The sequence below is a fragment of the Pelobates fuscus genome, chromosome 9 (genome assembly GCF_036172605.1).
Source record: "Pelobates fuscus isolate aPelFus1 chromosome 9, aPelFus1.pri, whole genome shotgun sequence".
NCBI lineage: Eukaryota > Metazoa > Chordata > Amphibia > Anura > Pelobatidae > Pelobates > Pelobates fuscus.
In genome coordinates this window covers 166373965-166395214 of record NC_086325.1, presented here as the reverse complement: position 1 = coordinate 166395214, position 21250 = coordinate 166373965, and the positions used below count along the sequence as shown (strand labels likewise).

Below are 21250 nucleotides of genomic sequence, written 5' to 3'. Positions count from 1 at the left end.
ACCCTGCCTCACTAACACCCACTGACTGAGGCTGTATACAGCATTCCTACCCTGCCTCACTAACACCCACTGACTGAGGCTGTATACAGCATTCCTACCCTGCCTCACTAACACCCACTGACTGAGGCTGTATACAGCATTCCTACCCTGCCTCACTAACACCCACTGACTGAGGCTGTATACAGCATTCCTACCCTGCCTCACTAACACCCACTGACTGAGGCTGTATACAGCATTCCTACCCTGCCTCACTAACACCCACTGACTGGGCTGTATACAGCATTCACACCCTGCATCACCCATTGACTGAGGCTGTATACAGCATTCATACTCTGCATCACCCACTGACTGAGGCTGTATACAGCATTCAATCCTGCACTACATCCCTCATACCCTGCATCACTAACACTCAGCAGGAGGGAGAATAATAATGGAGAGAGTATTCCATGCTGGATAGAATAAATCTTTGCAACTTGCTACGATCGTGTCTGTCACTGCCATTTTATTAACCGGTCTGGCAGGAGTGTCGGGTTTTGTTTCTTCTGATAAATTCCTTTGCCTATGTACTGCTTTCTCAAGTATGTGTCCTTCTTTTTTCATTGATTATTACATGCTGCAATGGATAGCCAGGAATAGAGGAATGGATCCATACAGAATAGCGCTTTCCTATGGCAGCAGTGATTCCTCCATGAGTGAAGTATGTCAGGTCTGTCACTTGTCCTGTCACTACTCATTGTGATACTACCCAGGGAAGAACCAGCAAAATAGAATCACCGTAAGATTATCGGGTTTCCCCTCCCCCCAATATTCATTACTTTATCAGAAAATAGCGTGTAGATTCAGCATCACCAGGGGATATAGAGCAGTGTCAGATTTGAGATACTAAATGCTCTCTCTTTACGTTTCAAGACGGTCTCTTATAAGGACACTCCAAGCACCATAACAAGTTAATGCTGCTTGCAGGAGGTTTCCTGTCTCCCTACACATAGTACAGAGAAAGGATTGGGGGCACACCCGAGACCTGCATTTTTTCATGAAAGGTGCTGCCGCAGTGACCAATCTTCATAAATGAGAAAATAAATAGTTGCGGCGCACTCAGACTACAAAAAATATAACACAAAGAAGGCTACTAAAATGCCTATCTAAGAATAAATATGGGGATTTGGTTCCACCATATGGCCATGTGTTGTTCCCTACACATAGTGTCTTAGAACTGCAGCGTTCCGTTCACCTCCTTATTCCGATATATCAGATCTGAACATTGTTTCCTCCAGTTTGTCCCCTGGACAGATGAACGCTATGCTAGTCTCCATTTTTTTCTGATAGACTTGTCGTGTATATAGCTCCATTCATAAAAGCATCAATGGAGCTTTCTGTAAGCTGAGAGGGCCCGTGCCTGGGGCGCCGCTCGACCACAGTTCAGTCTTCAGGAAATGTGATTAGACCGCTGACCGAGGGGATAGCAGGACTGTATCTGCCGGATACTTTGCAGTGAAAATTGTCACTTCAGGAAGGTGCACGGCTTGGGAGTCTGCAGCAAACACAGGAGCTTAGAAGGCAACTATTATTTATTTTTAGTTTATTTGTGTGTTATTTACATGATCCAGCCTGGAATGTCCCTTTAAATGATTCATATCCCATACACCTAAATTGCTTCAGGAACCTGGAAAGCAGAAGTCAGAAGCCATTAACACATTTTTAAGTCACATGATTTTTAGGCTCATTAAAAGGTGTGTGACTTCCTCCAAACAGGGAATTTGAATGTCTTGCCAACTGAATTCCCAAACTTTCGATAAATTGTGACGTTCTCTAGGTTTGCCATTTAGCTATTATACAGTTTGTTTTTTCTCTGTTTAGTGTAAAATCTTTGTATTTGTATCTGAGCTTTGCAGTTTGTAATATCTTTTCGATAGTTAAATCATTGTGGCAGGGAAGGTCTGACACCGGTATTTACTAAACTCTCAATGGACTTTACATATGGCAAGTCTCCATATTTTCTTCAGATTTAATAAAGAATTTCAGAATGACCGCTTTATAATTATCGGGGACTTGTTCCCACTCATCGTGTCTTGATGAATGGGTCATCTTCTATTACCTGTCTGCCGAGTGGTAAGACCTGGTGAGAGATACAGTGTGACTTGGTATCTATGGCTGCCAGGTCGCTAATAGTCGCTATCCTATTAGTGGTGTGAAGGATTTAATATTGTGGTAATAAAGAGCGGTGATCCCTACATACCCACGCATGTTGCTGGTATTCCCAGGTAGTGGTTGTATAAATAATTAAATTAACTGGTATCAACTCTCATGTGAGTATGAGTAGAAGCCCCCTAGAAAAAGAAAATTGGCACATCATCAGGCAATGTCTGCTGGCTTAACGGGACACTATAGCCACCAAAACCACTTTAGCTTAATGAAACAGTCATAGTGTATATATCATGCATCTGCAGTCTCACTGCTCAATCCTCAGCCATTTAGGAGTTAAATCCCTCTGGTTTCTGTTTTATAGAGCCCTGGTCACACCTCCCCTGGCTGTGACTCGCATAGCCTGCATTAAAATGGTTTCATTTTCAATCAAATGTTAAAGGAACACTCCAGGCACCAAAACAACTTAATCTAAATTAAATTGTTTTGGTGCCAGGAGGCCCCAGGCAAACACTTACCTCAAGGGGTTAAACCATTCTCAATCAGTTTAACCATGAAGTTGCTTCCATCGCCTGTCTCAGCTCTGGAAGTTTTTATCTCCTACTCTGTAAATTGAGCTTTAATCACACACAGGAGGCTCCTGCAGGGTCTAGAAGGCTATTGGCAGAGCTGCAGGAGAGAAATTCTATAGTAAGCAGTAAAGGAAGTGTAAAAATGAGATCTCTTTACAGGAAGTGTTTAGGAAGGCTGTGCCTTTTAATGATTTTTTTTTTTTTAAATCGCTGCTTTAAGCATTATATGACTCCCTATTTTGTCACATTAGCAGTATTTTTATTAACACGGCTAAACTAATTTTTGTTGTAGTGTAAAATATGAAAAATACTCTTTCTTCCACCTGTGATATCAAATTGAACACTTAAATGGCTAAATGTATCGCAAGCAAAATCCTCTCCTTGACTTGTGGAATCACACACACCAAACTCAAATATTGTAATGCAATTCAGCCCCATTCCATATAAATGTAGACAGCGGTGTTCATTTTCGATTTAATCCAGTGTTTGTATCAATATCAACCCAATTAATTTGGGTTATATCTTGTATTTGGCTGTGGTTGGAATAGACTTGGCCATTCTCTCTCCATAACAGGTTGTTTTGGGAATAAACTGTGTGTATAGCTGTGATAAGCATAGTCCTATCATTTGGTGTTTGGGTTTAAAGAGAATTTGTTTTAAAATGTAACAGGCCATAAAAAGATATAACCAAGTTAAACCCATTTAAATTGCTAGTGAAACGGCCTCCGGAGTCTTTATAAACTAGTGTCAGATGATCCCTATTAGTTTTAATTAAAGGGGCAGATTGAAACGCAGACATCCTGTTTAAATCACACGACCCCTTTAGCCCAGATAGTGGGATGTGGTCAGTCGGTAATCGTGGTGCGTATTCTTCGTGGATCATCGGAGAGGTGACACATACCACGCTGTGGTGAAAGGCTGATCTTCTGTCGCTGTCAGACCTAAACACAAACAAGGTGCCCGGATCTGGCATGTCTGAGAAGTGGAGGACAGACTACTTATGGCATGAAAATCACGGGTTGGTCTGATCAGCAATGCAGCTGGGGGTGATGGGATTTGGGGCTGAGCTAACTTGTCCGTTTTTTTGGAAATCATGTGAAATGTAGTTTACACATTTTGAACCCCTTAAGGACACATGACGTGTGACATGTCATGATTCCCTTTTATTCCAGAAATTTGGTCCTTAAGGGGTTAAGATGCCGGGGTGACTCCATGTCATCATTTAGAGTGCTTAGCCGATATCCCAGTGACGGTTTGTTGTATGTAATTTTTGTTACTTTACTAATTTTACTCTAATCTCAGAGTTTTGTAGAGGAATGGACAGATTTTATGGATTTTAGGATGTATGGCCCAATTCTATAAATTCTCCCTTCGGTTTCTGGATGTTGGGAAGCATCGTTTCTGCTTTAATTTTCGGGTACATTTTATAATGATTTATTGTAAAGCACTAGCGCTCCATGACCCTAATTAAACGGCATGCGCGATGTAACAGAAGCAGGGTATACTTTGTTATGGGTAGAAATCCATTGGCCAATAGTAATAATTCTACCAAAACATGATTTGTGGAAGGAGGTGATGGTGAGGGCCTGGCTTGGCTGCAAGTGACCTTTTAGAAGAGAGTTGGCCAAAAACGTAGCTGTACAAACTACACATCCCACAATGCTTTGCAAGCCTAGAGAACAATAACCGTATATGTATTGATAACTAAGTAAATTATACTCTGTTTTTCCTTATCTTGTCTGATGATGAACTGTGTTGGCAGTCACGTTGGAACCCTGATAGGAGATTGCTTTTTGGGAATGTCTGCTGAAAGTGTTATGTCATATTCTCCCTTCTAATGTCCTTGTATAACTCCCGCAGGGCGAAGCTGGCCTCTCTGTTTGGAATGGACCAGACGGCGAGCAGACAGGGCAACGAATCTTTCCAGTACACTGCCCCAAAACAGCCGAAGAAAGGTCCAGGGGCAGCCGGTGTGTATATTAGGGGATGCCTTGCACAACTTCTATCTGTTGTCCATTTACTGCTGCAAATAACGCAGGGACCAGAAGATGACATTGATGAAAAAATAAACGTTGCCCCCTCAAGTTAGTCACTCTATCATAAGAGGGTATTCCATGTGTAACTCAAGAAAAAACGAAAATACAGGATTATTCACTAAAGTGAGAATTCTAGGTGAATAGCCGAACCGGAAGAAGTCTCTAAGTCAGCTATGCTTTCTATTCAACTACTCTGATCTTAAAGAGACACTATGGTCGCCAAAACATCTCTAGCTTAATGAAGTAGTCATAGTGTATAGATCATGCCCCTGCAGTCTCATTGCTCAATTCACTGTCATTTAGGAGTGAAATAACTTTTGTTTCTGTTTATGCAGCCCTAGCCACACCTCCCCTGTCTGTGACTGACACAGCCTGCATGAAATATTAACTGGTTTCACTTTCAAACAGGTGTCATTTACCTTAAACATTTTTATCTCCTGCTCTTTAAATTGAACCTTAATCACACACAGGAGGCCCCTGCAGGATCTAACAAGCTATTACCACAACAAGAAATAAGAAATTCTAAATTAAACAGAATTTGCAATAAAGGAAGTGTAAACATTAGGTGAATCTTTACCGGAAGTGTTTAGAAAGGCTGTGTAAGTCACATGCAGGGAGGTGTGCCGTAGGCTGAATAGATAAATTGATTTAAATCCTAAATGGCAGAGAATTGAGCAGTGAGATTGCAGGTACATGATCTATACACCAAAACTGCTTCATGAAGCTAAAATTGTTTTGGTGACTATTGTGTCCATTTAAAATGTGAAATTCCGTTTGAATCTCACTTTAGTAAAGAACTAAACAGTCACTCCCAAAAAAAGGAAATCTGGTTCAGAAGCTGCAATGTCACTATTTTCTGCCATAACACAGGCCTTCACTATTGTCATTAAATTGCATCGGGGGCAAATCTGTTCAAATCTAAATATTAGCCCAGACAGCATATGGGCAAACAGTCTGCTTGAAGTTTAGAACGAGAAAGGATGAAGCGTTTCTGCTGGTTCAGCAGGGGAGCTTCAGGAAGGAAGCATTTCATCCTGTTACAATAGTAAAATGATATCTGTAACCAACTGATAAATCCTTTTATGTATTTAATTTATATATTTTTTTGCTTTGCATAGGTCCGAAGTCCCCCAAACCACCCGGATCAGCGAACTCGGGCCCAGCACCAAGCGTACTCTTTGCCACGGCTGTCCACGCCTACAGATTGTATGTTTTTCTTTGCACTTGTCTCTCTTTATAGTTTCTCTGTAACACTTGTTTTTTTTTTTTTTTTCTGAACATCTTAAGGGATCACTCTGGGCACCATAGCAATTCCATTGGAATTAAGTTGTTAGAGTGCAAGGAGTTCCCCAGGCACCGGCTTACCTCAAAGGGTTAAGCAATTTAATAACCAGTTTAACTGTAAGTTTTGAATCCAGCACCTGATCTCTCTGCCCACTGCCATCGGGCACAGTCTGAGGCTTGAATCAGGGCGTTGTGGGCGCCAACTGATGCTCTCTAGCTCATCAGTAATGCTCCATTCACAAAACAGTTTGGGAATGGTAAGCCTACTGCTTCCTGATTCAAGCCTTGGACTACAGTGAATCTTTATAGGCAGAGCAATTGGTTCCTGGTTTCCACACTTTGTAGTTAAACCATTAATGATTTAACCGGGGACATCCTTTCACCATAAAAACTTTATTCTGATTTAAGTGCTTTGGTGCTTTCAATGTCTGTCTTAATATTTTGAACCTTAACTTTTCTAATACTTAACTGGTTTAAGTAATTTTTCCAGTGTTATTTACGAAAGTGAGAATTCAAAGTGAATTTAAAGGAGCATTATAGGGCCAGGAACACAAACATGTATTCCTGACCCTATAGTGTTAAACCCACCATTTAGGTGGCTTGTGCCCCCTCCCCCCCCCCCCCCTGCCCTTAGCTCCCTTAAAAGCATATAAAACTCACTTCATTTTCATGGCCGCACGGGGGCACCGGCTCCGCCACCTTTGTGACATCACCAGAATTGACGATTTTTAGCCAATCCAATGCTTTCCCATATTGTTTTATCATTTTTAGCACAAACGGACAGTATGTGAAGCAGGGGAAGTTTGGAGCTGCTGTTTTGGGGAACCATACCACCAAAGAGGTGAAGCGATGCTAGTCATTTCATTTTTAAAATCTTTTATGTTATTGATAGAATCTCGTATGACACTGTCTGTTACCCATTCCTTACACATTGCCTTTATTCACCTGTGTATATAACGTTTATACAACACGTTACAGCACTCCTTAATCCTAGTCTGTGTCTGCATGCTTCATGTTCGTCCATTGAATAAACTTAACCTCACGCCATGTACTCTACCAGGTTATCTAGTGTGATCTGTCCTGGACGGACCATAATAAACCATTTAGGACTTTGTTCCTATGGCAGCTTTTAATGATCTTTCTTTTTCTGGAATTCAGTACAGGATCCTTCTTTATATCAGCCAACAGCAGCAAGTCACTGCCGCCAAGATCCACCCGGGGTTTGTGTTTATGGTAAGCCAAGGGTACATACAGCTTTAAAATTGGTTCCCAGGAAAAATGCACAGACAGGCCTGTAAATGTGTGGAGAGGGGGGGATCGCTGGGATAGTGGGAGGGCTGGGGCAGGGAGGAGGAATGTGGGTGGAAGCATGAATTCAACAGTAGGTGCGCTCTAGCAATGTGGGTGCAGTGATGGGTGGGGCGATAGCAATGTGAGTGGGAGCCTGGGAGGGGCTGTATGGAGGAGGGTGGGGGCTGTAGCAATGTGGGTGCCGTGATGGGTGGGGCTATAGCAATGGGAGGGGCTGTAGCAATGTGGGTGCCGTGATGGGTGGGGCTATAGCAATGGGAGGGGCTGGATGGAGGAGGGTGGGGGCTGTAGCAATGTGGGTGCCGTGATGGGTGGGGCGATAGCAATGTGAGTGGGAGCATGGGAGGGGCTGTATGGAGGAGGGTGGGGGCTGTAGCAATGTGGGTGCCGTGATGGGTGGGGCTATAGCAATGGGAGGGGCTGTATGGAGGAGGGTGGGGGCTGTAGCAATGTGGTTGCTGTGATGGGTGGGGCTATAGCAATGGGAGGGGCTGTATGGAGGAGGGTGGGGGCTGTAGCAATGTGGGTGCCGTGATGGGTGGGGCTATAGCAATGTGAGTGGCTGTATGGAGGAGGGTGGGGGCTGTAGCAATGTGGGTGCCGTGATGGGTGGGGCTATAGCAATGGGAGGGGCTGTATGGAGGAGAGTGGGGGCTGTAGCAATGTGGGTGCCGTGATGGGTGGGGCGATAGCAATGGGAGGGGCTGTATGGAGGAGGGTGGGGGCTGTAGCAATGTGGGTGCCGTGATGGGTGGGGCTGTATGGAGGAGGGTGGGGGCTGTACCAATGTGGGTGCCGTGATGGGTGGGGCTGTAGCAATGTAGATGGGTGCTATGCAGAGTTCACTATATTTACACCAAAACAGAAGAGAATATTCAGAGTGAAAAACGTAATAATTTTCTCCCCCCCACATCCTGTGCTTCTTCTGTGAGTGAACTACATATTCTGTTATCCATGACTATCTGATCGTTCATTCTGTGTCCGTGTTTAGGTTCAGCCGAATAACTACGCCACTTTCTACGATGATCAGAGACAGAACTGGTCAGTCATGTTTGAGTCAGAGACGTCTGCCATTGATTTTAGTAAACAGGTATTACTCCACCGACAGTCTCTGTCTCTTTAATAACTGTCTGTCTGTGCTTTTCGGGGTTTGTGGGTGCAGTTTAGAGCATCTCGCAGTAAATAAGCTGCTCAGAGCTTCTGTGCCCTATACTCACAGCTACGTGATAGTCCTCTACATTATCTGCATTTACTAATTGCAGCCGAGCCAGTGACTGTAAATCTGGATCATTTCATCTAATAATTGTAAAACATTGATACATTTTTATTTATTTTTTTTCCATATTTTATACAAATCTAGTGGTTGGGGATTTTAGCTTTCGGTTAATTCTATCCCTGTATTTGCAGCTGACAGATTGCTTCTCATGGAATTATTTCATATTTTTTTTCTACAGATGTGTATTGCCAAGTGTAACAGCTCTCCTGCCCTGGAGTCTGTGCTCACCCAGGACTTATTGCCGGGAGAAGGGCAGGGTGCGGATGTCGGAGATTTGCTGGAAGTGGCCTATACCGGGTGGTTATATCAGAACCAAGGCTTGGGCCAGGTACCCAATGGGCAGACAGCTGGGTGCATCAAAATGGGGAATTTTGTATAAAAAGCAATCCTGGGGCACCCGTCTCCATTCACCTGCTACCAGTAGCCCTCGGTCATGCATTGCCATTACCCCTGTTAGAAAAGCAGGGAGAGTTTATTGTGCTTTCATGATTTAGTGTCCTACGTGGTGTGACGTTCACCATTCTAAGGGCTTTTCTATTCCCCTTCTTCACCATAACTGGACTAACATTAGTTTATAAGAGAATCTCATGTTTCTGATCCCTTGCCCCAGTATATGCTTTTAAACCGCTTAATGGAGAAGGAATCCAGTGATGTGGAAGTATCAAATGTACTTACCTTCACAGCACTCCTTGGGTAGGTGACCCAGCGATGCTCCAAACACATTTAGTCACACTCCGAAATAACTTGAAACCTGCAGTATGAGATTACGTGTTTACTGACATTCCTTCCATAGCAGTGAATGCATGCTTGTGGTCTCACGGCCTATAAGGGATAAGGAAATGTTCCTGGTATGCTCGGTCTGTGTTCAGACATTCTAACATACAATGTAAATACAACTTTCAATGTAAGATTACTCTTAGTTGAGTAATGATTGTGTGATTATTGGATGTTTTACTTTAAAGATCACTCTCTCTGCGCACAAGGTAGAAGATCTCTGTGTAAAGGTTTCACACCGGTTGCCATATTTGCTGATTTCTCTTCTTCTCTCTTCAGATGTTTGACTCAAACGTACAGAAGGAAAAAATGCTGCGTCTGAAGTTGGGCTCCGGGAAAGTTATTAAGGTAGAGCGCGTGGAATCCCAAGGGAGGATCTCTTACTTTGAATATCACAGTAAATTGACCCCTTCTTGCTCCCTCTGCAGGGCTGGGAGGAAGGCATGCAGGGGATGAAGAAAGGTGGCCGCCGGTTGCTAATTATCCCACCGGCCCTGGGCTACGGCTCCCAGGGACACCCTGGCAGGATTCCCTCCAATTCAACCCTCATTTTCGAAGTGGAAGTAAAACGCGTACGTCACATCCATACCTATCTGCTATTTTTATACCTGCTTGTCTTTCCAGTTTTACACTCTCACAAGTACAAATGTTAGCTAAAGTGCTAATTCCCCCCCCATTCCCCCCCAGATTAAAATCAGCGCAATGCTAGGGATGTCACTATCTCTTTCTGGCAAAAGGCAGTCAGAACTCTCGAATAACAAACATAAAAAAAACCCTTCTTTTCCTCCTCTTTAGACTATAAAATCTCCCAAAGACAAAAATGCCCTATGTGTCTGAGTAGGTAGGTAGGAGTTACATTGTTTTCCCAGGCGAGGAGAGACGGCTACAGCCTCTGGAAAGAAGAACAGCTCTGCTCATGAGTATTGGAACAAACGCAGAATGCTTGCATTTCACGCTTGTGTAACGTCCGACCCATCCATGCTGGGTGCCCAGAGTGGAGTGGGTGCACTTGGACGCACAGCTGGAAGGTCCTTAAGGTGAAAAGCACATATTGGTTGCGATGCGTTCCACCTGGAGATCACGGTGCACTACATGTATGCACAATTCAATCTCTGTGCCTGGCGCCAAATAAAAACAGGATGGACCTTAAAGCGGCACTGTCATGGCCGAATCCCTTTTTTTTTTTTTTTTTTTTTTTAAACCCTCCTCCCGCTTCCACTACATCTAACTGACCCCCTAGTCACCCCCAAAAGCCCCTAAGCACCCAATATTACCTATTTTTTTAATCTTTATTTTCTGCCCAATCTTTGTGTGGGTAGATAAAGTCCCTGTGGGACACGTCATCTGCCCACACTAGATAGACTGTGAGATTCCCGCACATGCCCAGTGAAACATCTGGACATGCGAACGGGAATTTCATCTATTCATTTATTCATCAGACAGACGAATGAATGAATAGAAAAGTCAGACGAACAAACAAACATTGAGTATCAGTGTTCGTTTGTTCGTTCAGTTTATTACAAGTAGGGGGGGGGGGCCTACTGTCCTCCCCCCCGCCTCCACCCCTGAGCAGTGGGTGGGGGCCCTAGAAAAACAATAAGGGGGGGGGACCTACTGTCTTCCCCCCGACCCCCACCCCTGAGCGGTGGGTGGGGGCCCTAAAAACCAATAAGGGGGGGGCCTACTGTCCTCCCCCCCCGGCCCCCACCCCTGAGCGGTGGGTGGGGGCCCTAATAAACAATAAGGGGGGGGAACCTACTGTCCTCCTCCCCCCCCCCCCCCCCCCCCCGGCCCCCACCCCGAGCGGTGGGTGGGGGCCCTAATAAGCAATAAGGGGGGATGACCTACTGTCCTCCCCCCGGCCCCCACCCCTGAGCGGTGGTTCGGGGCCCTAAATAAAAATATCCCCCCCCCCCAATCAAGGTGACTAGGGGTCCCAAGCCCCTAGTCACTACCCCCCACCCAAATAAAACTATCCCCTACCTACCTCCCTCACCCTAAAAATAATGAGGGGGGGGGGATAAAATAACTAACCTGTAAACAAAAATTAAACTTACCATTTGGCGTCTTCTTTTTTCTAAAATCTTCATTTTTCAGCCCCAAAAAAGCCCCCCCCCCCCCTTATCCTTATTTAGGCTTGGGACCCCTGGTCACCTTGATTGAGGGGGGGGGGGATTTTTACTTAGGGCCCCACCTGCCGCTCAGGGGTGGGGGCCAGGGGGGGGACAGTAGGTCCCGTCCCCCCCTTATTGTTTTTTTAGGGCCCCCACCCACCGCTCAGGGGTGGGGGCCAGGGGGAGGACAGTAGGTCCCCCCCTTATTGTTTATAGGGCCCCCACTCACCGCTCAGGAGTGGGGGCCAGGGGGAGGACAGTAGGTCTCCCCCCTCCCCCCCTTATCCTTATTTATGGCCCCCATCCACCGCGCAGGGGTGGGGACGGGGGGTGGACAATAGGTCCCCCCCCCCATTGTGAATTATAGCCCCCACCCACCGCGCAGGGGTGGGGGCCGGGGAAGGGGAGGACAGTAGCCCACCCGTCGCCCATGGGGGCCGGGGGGGAGGACAATAGGTCCCCCTCACTAATTGTTATTTAGGGGGCCCCCACCCGCCCACGCAGGATGCGGAGGACGGGCGGTTAGTAGTTTTTTTTTAAACCACAGGCTGCTCACTGTTTAATAGACATGCCCCTACTCGCGGTATTGCGAGTAGGGGCTGAATTTACTAATACTAAGTAATCTTTTCTTAGTATTAGTAAAGTTGGCTGAAAGACCAATTTAGGTCTTTCAGCCTTTTAGTAGATAACTCCCCAATTCCCACGGTATCAGGGAACTATCTACTAAGCGGCTGCAAGATGCAGCCACAGCACGAATAGGATCGGAGTTTCATTCATTCGAATGAAATTGCGATCCGAACAAAGTACTGAATTGCATCCTAACACGAATGGAGAAACTCTTCTCATTCTGTTAGGATGCAATTCGGCAGTTTTGCCGGCGTTCTGTCTGTGACAGGACGTTCGGCAATACTGACAGGAAGCATTGTGGGAACAGGGAGGAAAGCTAGGGATCATGGGTAAATTGCTCTGACCAGCGGAAATGAAGCACACTTTGCTCTTTTGCTGGTCAGAGCTGGTCAAGCGGAGGAATCCTCCATAAGACAGTCTCTACTTTGTCTTATGATTTTAAAGAAAACTAAAGAAGACAGGAAGAAAAGAAGAACAGATCCTGAGGGGGGGGGGGGAGAGGAAGAGATTGAGGAAAGGTACGTTCGGCATGACAGTGCCGCTTTAAACTAAACTCCAGCCACAACTACCTATCAGCTCTCACCAACCCTCCAGCACACCCAGAGATCAATTAAAGGAACGCTTCAGGACCCTAAAGCAGTTTAGCTTGCTGAAAAGTTTTATGTGTGAAGCGTTTGTCCTCTTATTTCCATTTTGTCAAAAGTGCAGATTTCAATTGAATTTGGTACTTTTATAAGTTGACCGTGTTACATCCCTCAGGCTATTACTTCCAGGTTTGTTTCACTCAGTGGAGAGAAACCCAAGAGGCAGCAACTGCCCAGAGCACCTGCTTTGCAAACACTTCTCATTGAGCTGCATTGGGAAGTCTGTGATTGGACAGCCACAGAAAGTATGGGCGGGGTTAGAAGGGGTGGGGAAGGAGAGACATTTTTACTTTCCATAAATGTATTGTTCCTTAAGATATTTTCCTCCCTATTTAATAAAAAAAAACCATTTTGTATGATTTCAGCTTTTGTACTTTCTTGAGATGTTTTGTCTTTGGGGGAATTTTATAGTCTAAAGTGTAGGAGATGCTTAAATTGTTAGTGGTTTTTAGAGTTCTGCACCGTCTCTAATCTTAAGGAAAAATACATTTACAGTAAAAAAAAAAAAAAGTTGTCTTTCTCCCACATTAACATGTAATATAGTTTTGAAAGAAACCTATATATTTGAAAACTGCCCTTGTTAATTTGAAATCATGTGTTTGAAGCCATTTCCTGTTTTAAGTAGCCATTTTGTAGTAGGTATTGATTTGCGATTCTTCCACTGATCTTGCAGATTAAACTGAAGGATTTGGCATCTGATAGACAAAGTGTTGGCTCGCGAGATTCACCAGTATCCATCACAGACAGTTTATCCACAGAGTTCCTACCACAGCCACCTACCTCCGTGCCGCCTCACCCTGGGTAAGACTTGAACCCTGTTTGTGTTCTGGCAGTGCGTCATGGCAGGATCAAGCTTGGTACAAGGGGTTTGGGTACAGGTTTATATGTGTAACCTGCGCCCCATTTAAATTATATTATCATTATCCCAAGTATCTGATCCCACGTGCATGTCTCTGCGTTGGGACTTGAAATTTAGTCAAGATGTCTAAAGTGAATCTCACCAAAGCTGTTTTATCAGTGATCGCCATTCTCTACTAGTGACTCAGAACTTGAATGATGGCTTTCATTTCTCACCCCTTACAGGGAACCTGCAGTCCGCACCAAATCTAACTCCATCAGCGAGCAGTTAGCGGTAAGTAGCTCTGGATCAGAGATTACACAAAATCATTTCCCCTCTCCTGATTATTACACTACTGACTCTTTTATTTACGGAGTCATTACAGAGAACCTTGCATTGTTTGTGTTTAATTTTTGAGTGTTGTTGGATAAAATGTTTACACACATTTTAAATTGAATACCTAGTATCGATCTCATTTTCTTTGAGGTGTCAGCGCAATGTTGTTTTTGTTTGTGTTTAATTCACTGTTCCATGTTCGGCTGGTAAATCCACCCTGGTAAATCCACCCACGTATTACATCTACTTGTTAATGGTAAGCACAGGAGAAGAGCTGCTTCTATAAAGTAGGATTCATCCTGCAGAATTTGAATTCTACAGACGGCAGGGCAGCACTTTTCTTGCATTGCCCATCAACATGTAGTAACATTGTGTGTACAGGGAGAATGGTGAATCTGGCAGATCCATGGGCATCTATGGAGATATAGTCTGTAAACAAAGGTATTTATCTCCTTTGATTGCCCGCTTCCTGTGTCAGTGGGTGCACTTGGCGTACTCTGACTTTGTTCCTTTCCGTCCTTAGAATCCAGATGCTGCCAAAGCGAAACTCATCTCAAGAATGGCAAGAATGGGACAGCCAATGTTACCCTTCCTAGCAGGGAGCAGCACGCCGGGACCAGACTCCAGCGACTCTGAGATCGAGGTAAGTACCCACCCCAGCCCATCTGTCCAACTTTGTGCTGCTGGCTCGATTTAAAATGCTCTTTAAAATCTAAAACATACTGGTATGGTGGGAAGTGAACTTCTAAGTACTTAGCCAGACATGCTAATAGTTAATTGCACACACAAATCCGTTCTTTAACATGTAGTGCTTTCTGCACTGAAGGGCCCGATAGCAAACAATCCAATGTACCAGACGCTGCAGGGCATAGACATGTTTCTTTGCTAGCAGACCACATCTGTAACAAAATGGCCGCTGGAGTGAGGTCTTACCCGCTTTCACACCAGTCAGGAACAGCTTTATTTGTAAATTCTGAGATATGTACAAATTCCACCACCACAGTACTCTGCTGGGAAAGCAAACTTTGCTACCGGCAATTGTTCCTCTTTATTACAAGATTATAAAGGTGTACATCGCCACAGCTGGTGTGAGAGACATGGCTCGTTTTATAGACCAGATTTACAATCCGTTTTCCTGGCACTGCAGGTCCTCTCTCCCTCCCACCATCCATCCCCTTCAGTGACTTACCTGAGACCCACGCCGATGTCCCTCAGCGGTGGTTTTGGGTCGCCGCTGCTCCTCCTCTTCATTACGTCAGCCGGCGGGGGAGACTGATCCGCATGCACACTAGACCTCTCTATAGGGGAATTCCTATGGGGAATTGAGCGACGCTGGAGGTCCTCACACAGCGTGAGGAGATCCAGCGATGCTCTAGCACAGAAAACCTGTGCTATGAAGCAGGAAGTGCCCTCTAGTGGCCGTCTGGTAGACAGCCACTAGAGGTGGATTTTTCTCCTGCAAGGTAATTATTGCAGTTTATCAAAAACTGCAATAATTAAAGTTGCAGGGTTAAGGGTAGCGGGAGTTGGCACCCAGACCACTCCAGAAGTGGGCAGAAGTGGTCTGGGTGCCTGGAGTGTTCCATTAAGCAGGGTAATTCACTGAAATGTTGGGCCAAAAAGGAGCTTAAACTAAAAGGGAATAAAAGTGATCGGTGTTTTCAGGTCAGCTGTGTTGGTGTCACATTTCCAATTCTGTTCTCCTGAAATACCGGTGTTTGTCTCATTCTAGAAATAGAACTCTACATATTTTAATGAAGAGGCCGTTCTGTTTGCTTTATGCTTCTATAAATAACAGATTTTTCATTATTTGTTTTTATGCAGGAATTGACAAACGAGTCAGAATTAGCATTTCCATGTTTAGATTAGAATTTTTTTTTCAATAAAAACCTTTAATATAGTTCACTTATTGCAGGACCCCAACTTACAGCGACTCTCCCCACATCCAGCTGTGCCTCTCCCGGTCCGACCCACCCCACAGATCGGCCACACCACCGTGGCCAGTCACCTCCCTGCTTCAGGTATTGTGTGTGTGTGTGTGTGTGTCCCGAGAGTGCTGTAAAATAACCATTGTTTTATAAACCTCTACATTGCTTCACGTGTGATGCTTATCCACTAAAATGAGAATTGTGGAAAATGTATCAGGGGAAATAGAAATTGTAACCCAAAATATGCAAACTGGGGACAAACTTCTAATTCCAACTCTGACATTTTCTGCATATAAAACTGTGTGTCCTTTGAGTTTGTAGTTTTGTTTTGGGGGTTTTTAACGGCAGTCTTTATTTTGGTGGGTGCTGGTGTTTTGAGACATTTGTCTGCAGAGTGGAATGTTGGGCGATAATCTGCTCAGCTATGCAAATGACGGGATCTTATTGGCTACCAACATCACATGCTCTCTGTAAATGTTTATTATGAACTCTTGCAGTTTGATTGGATGCCAAAACATTTAGTAGATTTGGGCCTGATTCTAATTAATACACACACGCTGTATACTATGCAGAACTGAATACAATTTCTAATGCCTGGTATTGTGATTGCATTGTCCTAAGGGTCAAAGTGAGCCCGTGTCTCCCAGGGGTTTATACTTCTTACTTCTTTTCCTCCATCTGTTATTGCTACCACCTCTGCTGGGAGACTGGTCCCTGGGCCTACTGACCTATCCATGAAACTGATTTTCCTGTGAAGCTTTTTTTTTTTTCTGGCCTGGGTCTGTCCCAGTGATGTTGGGTACATGTGTTTTTAATTCTGTGTGTCTGTGGAGGATCAGGATTATCTCTGGATTACACTGTCTTCTGTTCTCGCAGTTCCTCCTCAGCAGGCTGTGTTAGGCCTCCAAGCACCGTCAGCTGCTCTGTTACCTGTACCATCCATTCATTCCCAGGCCTTCCCCTCGGGCACACCCCCAGCTCCAGGTTTCCAGGTACGTGTCTGGATGCAGCACAGCCCCAGATTCACAGGTAGAATGGAATTCACATGGAGCGTCTGCTAATCCATTTTAAGGCTGTGCAATATCCTTACTGTTTAACCTCCTACATAGGTCACACCGGTCCTGTAGCTTAGTATTTTTCTTAATGAAGTTAATGATGACCAAACCGGGTTAAATGAAGACTATAGCATTAGGAATACAAACCTGGTAACAATATAGAGTCCTTGTCCCTAGGTATATTCAACAACCAATCCTTTTTCGCCATAAAAATTATAAATAAAAGCTTTTTAGTTTCCTTTTCCTAGCGGCGAGACTCCCTCGGCCTCCTGCAACGTTATAGAGGAGGCATGACTTCCTCCGGAGATGGACCTGGTCAATGTAATCACAGAGAAGCAATGCCCTGCACACATTCTGTGCGTCTCAATTCAGTACTTTCCTATGGCTGCCATGTCACGTGACGAGTCAGGGCAGAAGCACCTCTAGTGGCTCTCAGTATGGCAACAACTAGAGGTGTGTTTAACCCTTCCAGGTAAACATTGCCCTTTCTGCAAAACTGCACTACTTTACCCTGATGGGTTAAACATAAGGCCCACTGCCATCTCTTTATTCTAGATGTATTATGATGGGTTAAACATAAGGACCACTGCCATCTCTTTATTCTAGATATATTATTATTCCTCACACGTTAAGGAGTATCTGTGTGTAGATATTTACTGCTGTGTGCGTCATAATATGCTGGCCGAAGGGGAGAACTGTTTGTGAAGTATTTTACAGATTACACTAAACAGGAACACCCCAATAACCTGTTGGCTGAGGAGCTGACCGTCAAAGCCCTGTATATGGTCCCAAGCTCCTCTGAGTTCTATATTTCTTTTATTGTCCAGGTAGACTTGAATAAAGAGGCATAAATTGTGTAAATCCATAGGAAATTCCATTTGTAGATTTATTTTCTGTCAAATCTGACACCTTGTTATGCTAGAGCTAAGCCTTTTTGCCCGTGTTTTGCAGCCATACAGTGGTCTCCAGTATTCCTATTCTCAGACCCCAGTTACCCAGCTGCAGCCAATGGCACCCGTCTACCCTCCTCAGCTCCAGCAGTCGTCTCCTTTCCAAGGTATCAGTATCTTTCATTTGCTGCAGGATAGAATCCCTTACCCAGAATGCATCCTGGCTCTGGGTCTGGAAAGGGGATGCATTTACAGCCCACTGTCGCCTCTAAGCGGGCCTTAATCCACTCAGTGAATTTGGGAAAAAAAAAAAACTGCTTGCCTATTCTAACCAGAATTTATTAATTTTAATTTACTTCAATTTGATGACATATAAAATACCGTAAATGGATCCCAGCAGTGGCTGCCCTGGTACGGAAAACAAATTATTGCTTCTAAATGTTGTAAGGGGGCAAGAAAGGCACAACGTGGTATTACATTAGTTTCCTACTGTCCTTTATCTGATGATCAGTGTGTACTTTATGATTTTATATGAAGTTTCAATTGCTCCCCTTTCTGTTCTCGTACACAAAGCCTGATTCGAAGTGTTTATGCAATGTTACAGAAGCAAAGGCAGGAGTAAATTTATAAAATCACACCTGATTTTCAAAATCCACCGTTATTGTGCTGTCCTTATCATACAGCCCCAGGCATCGTGGATTCATAAAACACATTTTTGGCATTTTCTCTTCCTATTGGGTAATGTAATGGCACCGTGAACTGATAATATTTTAGGATATTCATGCACCAATGTTCCTCTTGCGCTGCTGCAGGTGACATCACGTCCTTCCTGATGACAGAAGCACGTCAGCAAAGCACCGAAATCCGAATGTCCATCAGCAAAGTGATTGACAAGATCGATAATTTGGCTTCCAAGGTGCGAAGCCTCTGCAACCCCCTCTCCCCCCTTCTTCCCAGCCTTGTGCCTTGTCCCTCCCGTTCCCTCATGTCATTGATTGGCTGAGATCATCATGTGCTCTTTTGGCAGGTGGACAGTCTCCAGAAGGAAAATCCTAGTGGGGCCTCTCACCTGCTTCCAGGGATCTCCACCATCACGATGGAGAGTTCCATGATAATGAACAACATCCAGCGCATTATGCAGGTGAGCTTCATCTAACATCCAGCTCTACCAAACGTCCTAACGCTGCAGATCAAAAATCTACAAGTGGTTTGACAGCTTTATGAAAAGCTGGTCTTAATGTGCATGTCATGTCCATAAAGTGTAGAGATTGCCACCGGCTAATGTGGTCATTTGGTGGATGTCTCTGAGTGTTAACCATTCTCCTTGTACCTTAATTTGAATATGACCTGTTCCAGAATAGAATTCGTAGAATATCCCTTAATTTTTACACTGACTGCACAGATTTTGGGGGAAATAATCACTCACGCCTTCAATGCCGGGACATTCAAATTGTGAACTTTACAGGAGATGACTATTTCTGATAAAGGATTGTTATAAAATGTTCAATAAAAATGCTCTGAGTGTGTAAATGTAACACGGTGAGTGTTCTCATCCCATCTGTCCACCTGTCACTATCCTAAACTAACATTATGTGGCCAATCTGATGCAGGAGAACGAACGTCTGAAACAGGAGGTTCTAGAAAAGAGCAGCCGGATCGAGGAGCAGAACGTGAAGATTGGAGAGCTGATTACACGTAACCAGAGGTGAGGCTCTAGACAAATTGTAGGCCTCAGTTTGGAATTTAGTAAATCACTTAGAGGAGGTTTATTTACAAATTCTTTTGCCAAAACAGCTGGGTAAGGTCTCCAACTTCCACAGTATTTAGTTATTTTCTAAAATGAGCAATGCTTTTGTCTATACCAATTATAACATTGCTACATATTTAAACAGCAAAGGTACATTCTGTGTGTTACTAGTAAGGCTGTACTCCTTCTTTATCCACCTTTTGAAGAATGAAAGGTTACGGTTCCCTTGCCAGGAATCAGACCTGTGACTTTATGTACAGCAACTGGAGCTGGGACACAGTAGGCATCTCAATGGAGTGTTCTGGGTGCCATGCCCCCGTAGGTGTAACCCTCAGCTGAAAGACAATGTTTACATTGCAGGGTTTACGTGCCTCTAGGGCGGTCACACTGAAACTCTGTTTGTAACAGAACCCTTGTGATTGGCAAAATGTATTGTTTTTTGCTGCGCATGTGCAGTAGTCTCCCGATCCTTCCCTATGGGAAAGCATTGATTGGCTGAGATCATCAAGATTGATGATCTCAGCCAAGCAGGCGTGCCAGCACAATGGAGACCGGTGCGCCACGTAGATCTCACCCTTTGAGCCCTCATACAAATGGGAGGACGTTAGAACAGATAGATTAGAACTATTAGAATCCATGTTTGTTTGTTTTTCTCAGTTTAGTGAATTAACCTTCAAATCTTACCGGTTAGAGGCCATTAAAATTCTCTCATGCATCGCTGTAGATCTCCCCCCCCCCCCCCCCACCACCACCACTTGGAAAGCCGCCACAAGGAACCTGCGTCACTGTTTAGCATTAAAAATAAATGCCACTGACGGCAAAGTTAGTAATGGGAGTTTCCCCTGCTGGAGCTATGACCATATCCCCAGTTATTGTAATGAATTGGGCAGCTCTCTGACTGTTGTTTTCCCCGGTCAGGTTTGTGGAGCAGAGTAATCTTCTAATGGAACAAAGAAATGACTCGCTGCAAACAACGTCCGAAAACACGCAGGCCCGGGTACTACACGCTGTACAGGAAAAGGTATGGTGTAGGATATGCTGGAAGGAGCCCCATTCCCCTCCATTCTATTAATTCTAGGCTACCTGTCCTGTCCTGTACTGTGCGTGCCCTAAATGATTGGTACACGCGGTCTCTACGTTTTCCTTCACACCACACGCACTGCAGCTACAGCTTTGTATTGTCCTTCCATATGTAAAAATAAATAAAGCTACTCCCAGTAGGGATTTTCATAACCTGCCGAGAAGTTCCATTCCTGCCGGGGAGAAGATGAATGGGATTCATATTTGTGAAACATTGTGTACACAATGAGCCTCTGAATAGCAATCGACTGTCGGGGCCTTTCCTGGAATGTTGGAGTAATGCTGCCTTCTAACTGCACGTCTTTGTGTCTTTTTCCCACAAACTGTGATTTTTGCTGTATTCCTGCTTGTTCTCACTCTTGCTGCTTTTTTTTCCCAGCATGCATTACACACGGATCTGGGGAGGTGCCAGGTGAGGTCCGTGGTTTCTGTGGCTCTTACTGTCTCACTCCTTCCCTTGCGATCTCTCCGCCTTCTTGTAATATTTTTATGGCTGCTCGTTTTGTTTGATGGGATGACGCCCACTGTTGTGTATTTCACTGGTAGCTGTTGTTTAAAAGCCCTGCTGTTATGCGACTACACCTCTCTGGTGCTCA

General features: G+C 44.6%; 1 protein-coding gene across 4 annotated transcripts in view; it reads left to right on the top strand.

The window, feature by feature from the left end:
* FKBP15 (FKBP prolyl isomerase family member 15) overlaps positions 1–21250 on the top strand; it is a 35324-nt gene that overhangs the window by 982 nt on the left and 13092 nt on the right. For 2 of the 4 annotated variants that reach the window (XM_063433007.1, XM_063433008.1), the window contains exons 2-20: positions 4575–4684; positions 5869–5956; positions 6806–6875; positions 7193–7267; positions 8337–8435; positions 8800–8949; positions 9675–9743; positions 9824–9967; positions 13454–13581; positions 13864–13912; positions 14478–14597; positions 15870–15975; positions 16759–16874; positions 17889–17994; positions 18640–18743; positions 18855–18968; positions 19438–19532; positions 20493–20595; positions 21034–21066. In XM_063433007.1, coding sequence (XP_063289077.1) covers positions 4575–4684; positions 5869–5956; positions 6806–6875; positions 7193–7267; positions 8337–8435; positions 8800–8949; positions 9675–9743; positions 9824–9967; positions 13454–13581; positions 13864–13912; positions 14478–14597; positions 15870–15975; positions 16759–16874; positions 17889–17994; positions 18640–18743; positions 18855–18968; positions 19438–19532; positions 20493–20595; positions 21034–21066 — 1879 coding nt within the window. Of the gene's footprint in view, positions 1–4574; positions 4685–5868; positions 5957–6805; positions 6876–7192; positions 7268–8336; positions 8436–8799; positions 8950–9674; positions 9744–9823; positions 9968–13453; positions 13582–13863; positions 13913–14477; positions 14598–15869; positions 15976–16758; positions 16875–17888; positions 17995–18639; positions 18744–18854; positions 18969–19437; positions 19533–20492; positions 20596–21033; positions 21067–21250 lie in introns of those variants that run through there. The other 2 variants (XM_063433009.1, XM_063433011.1) reach the window with 2 other exon arrangements.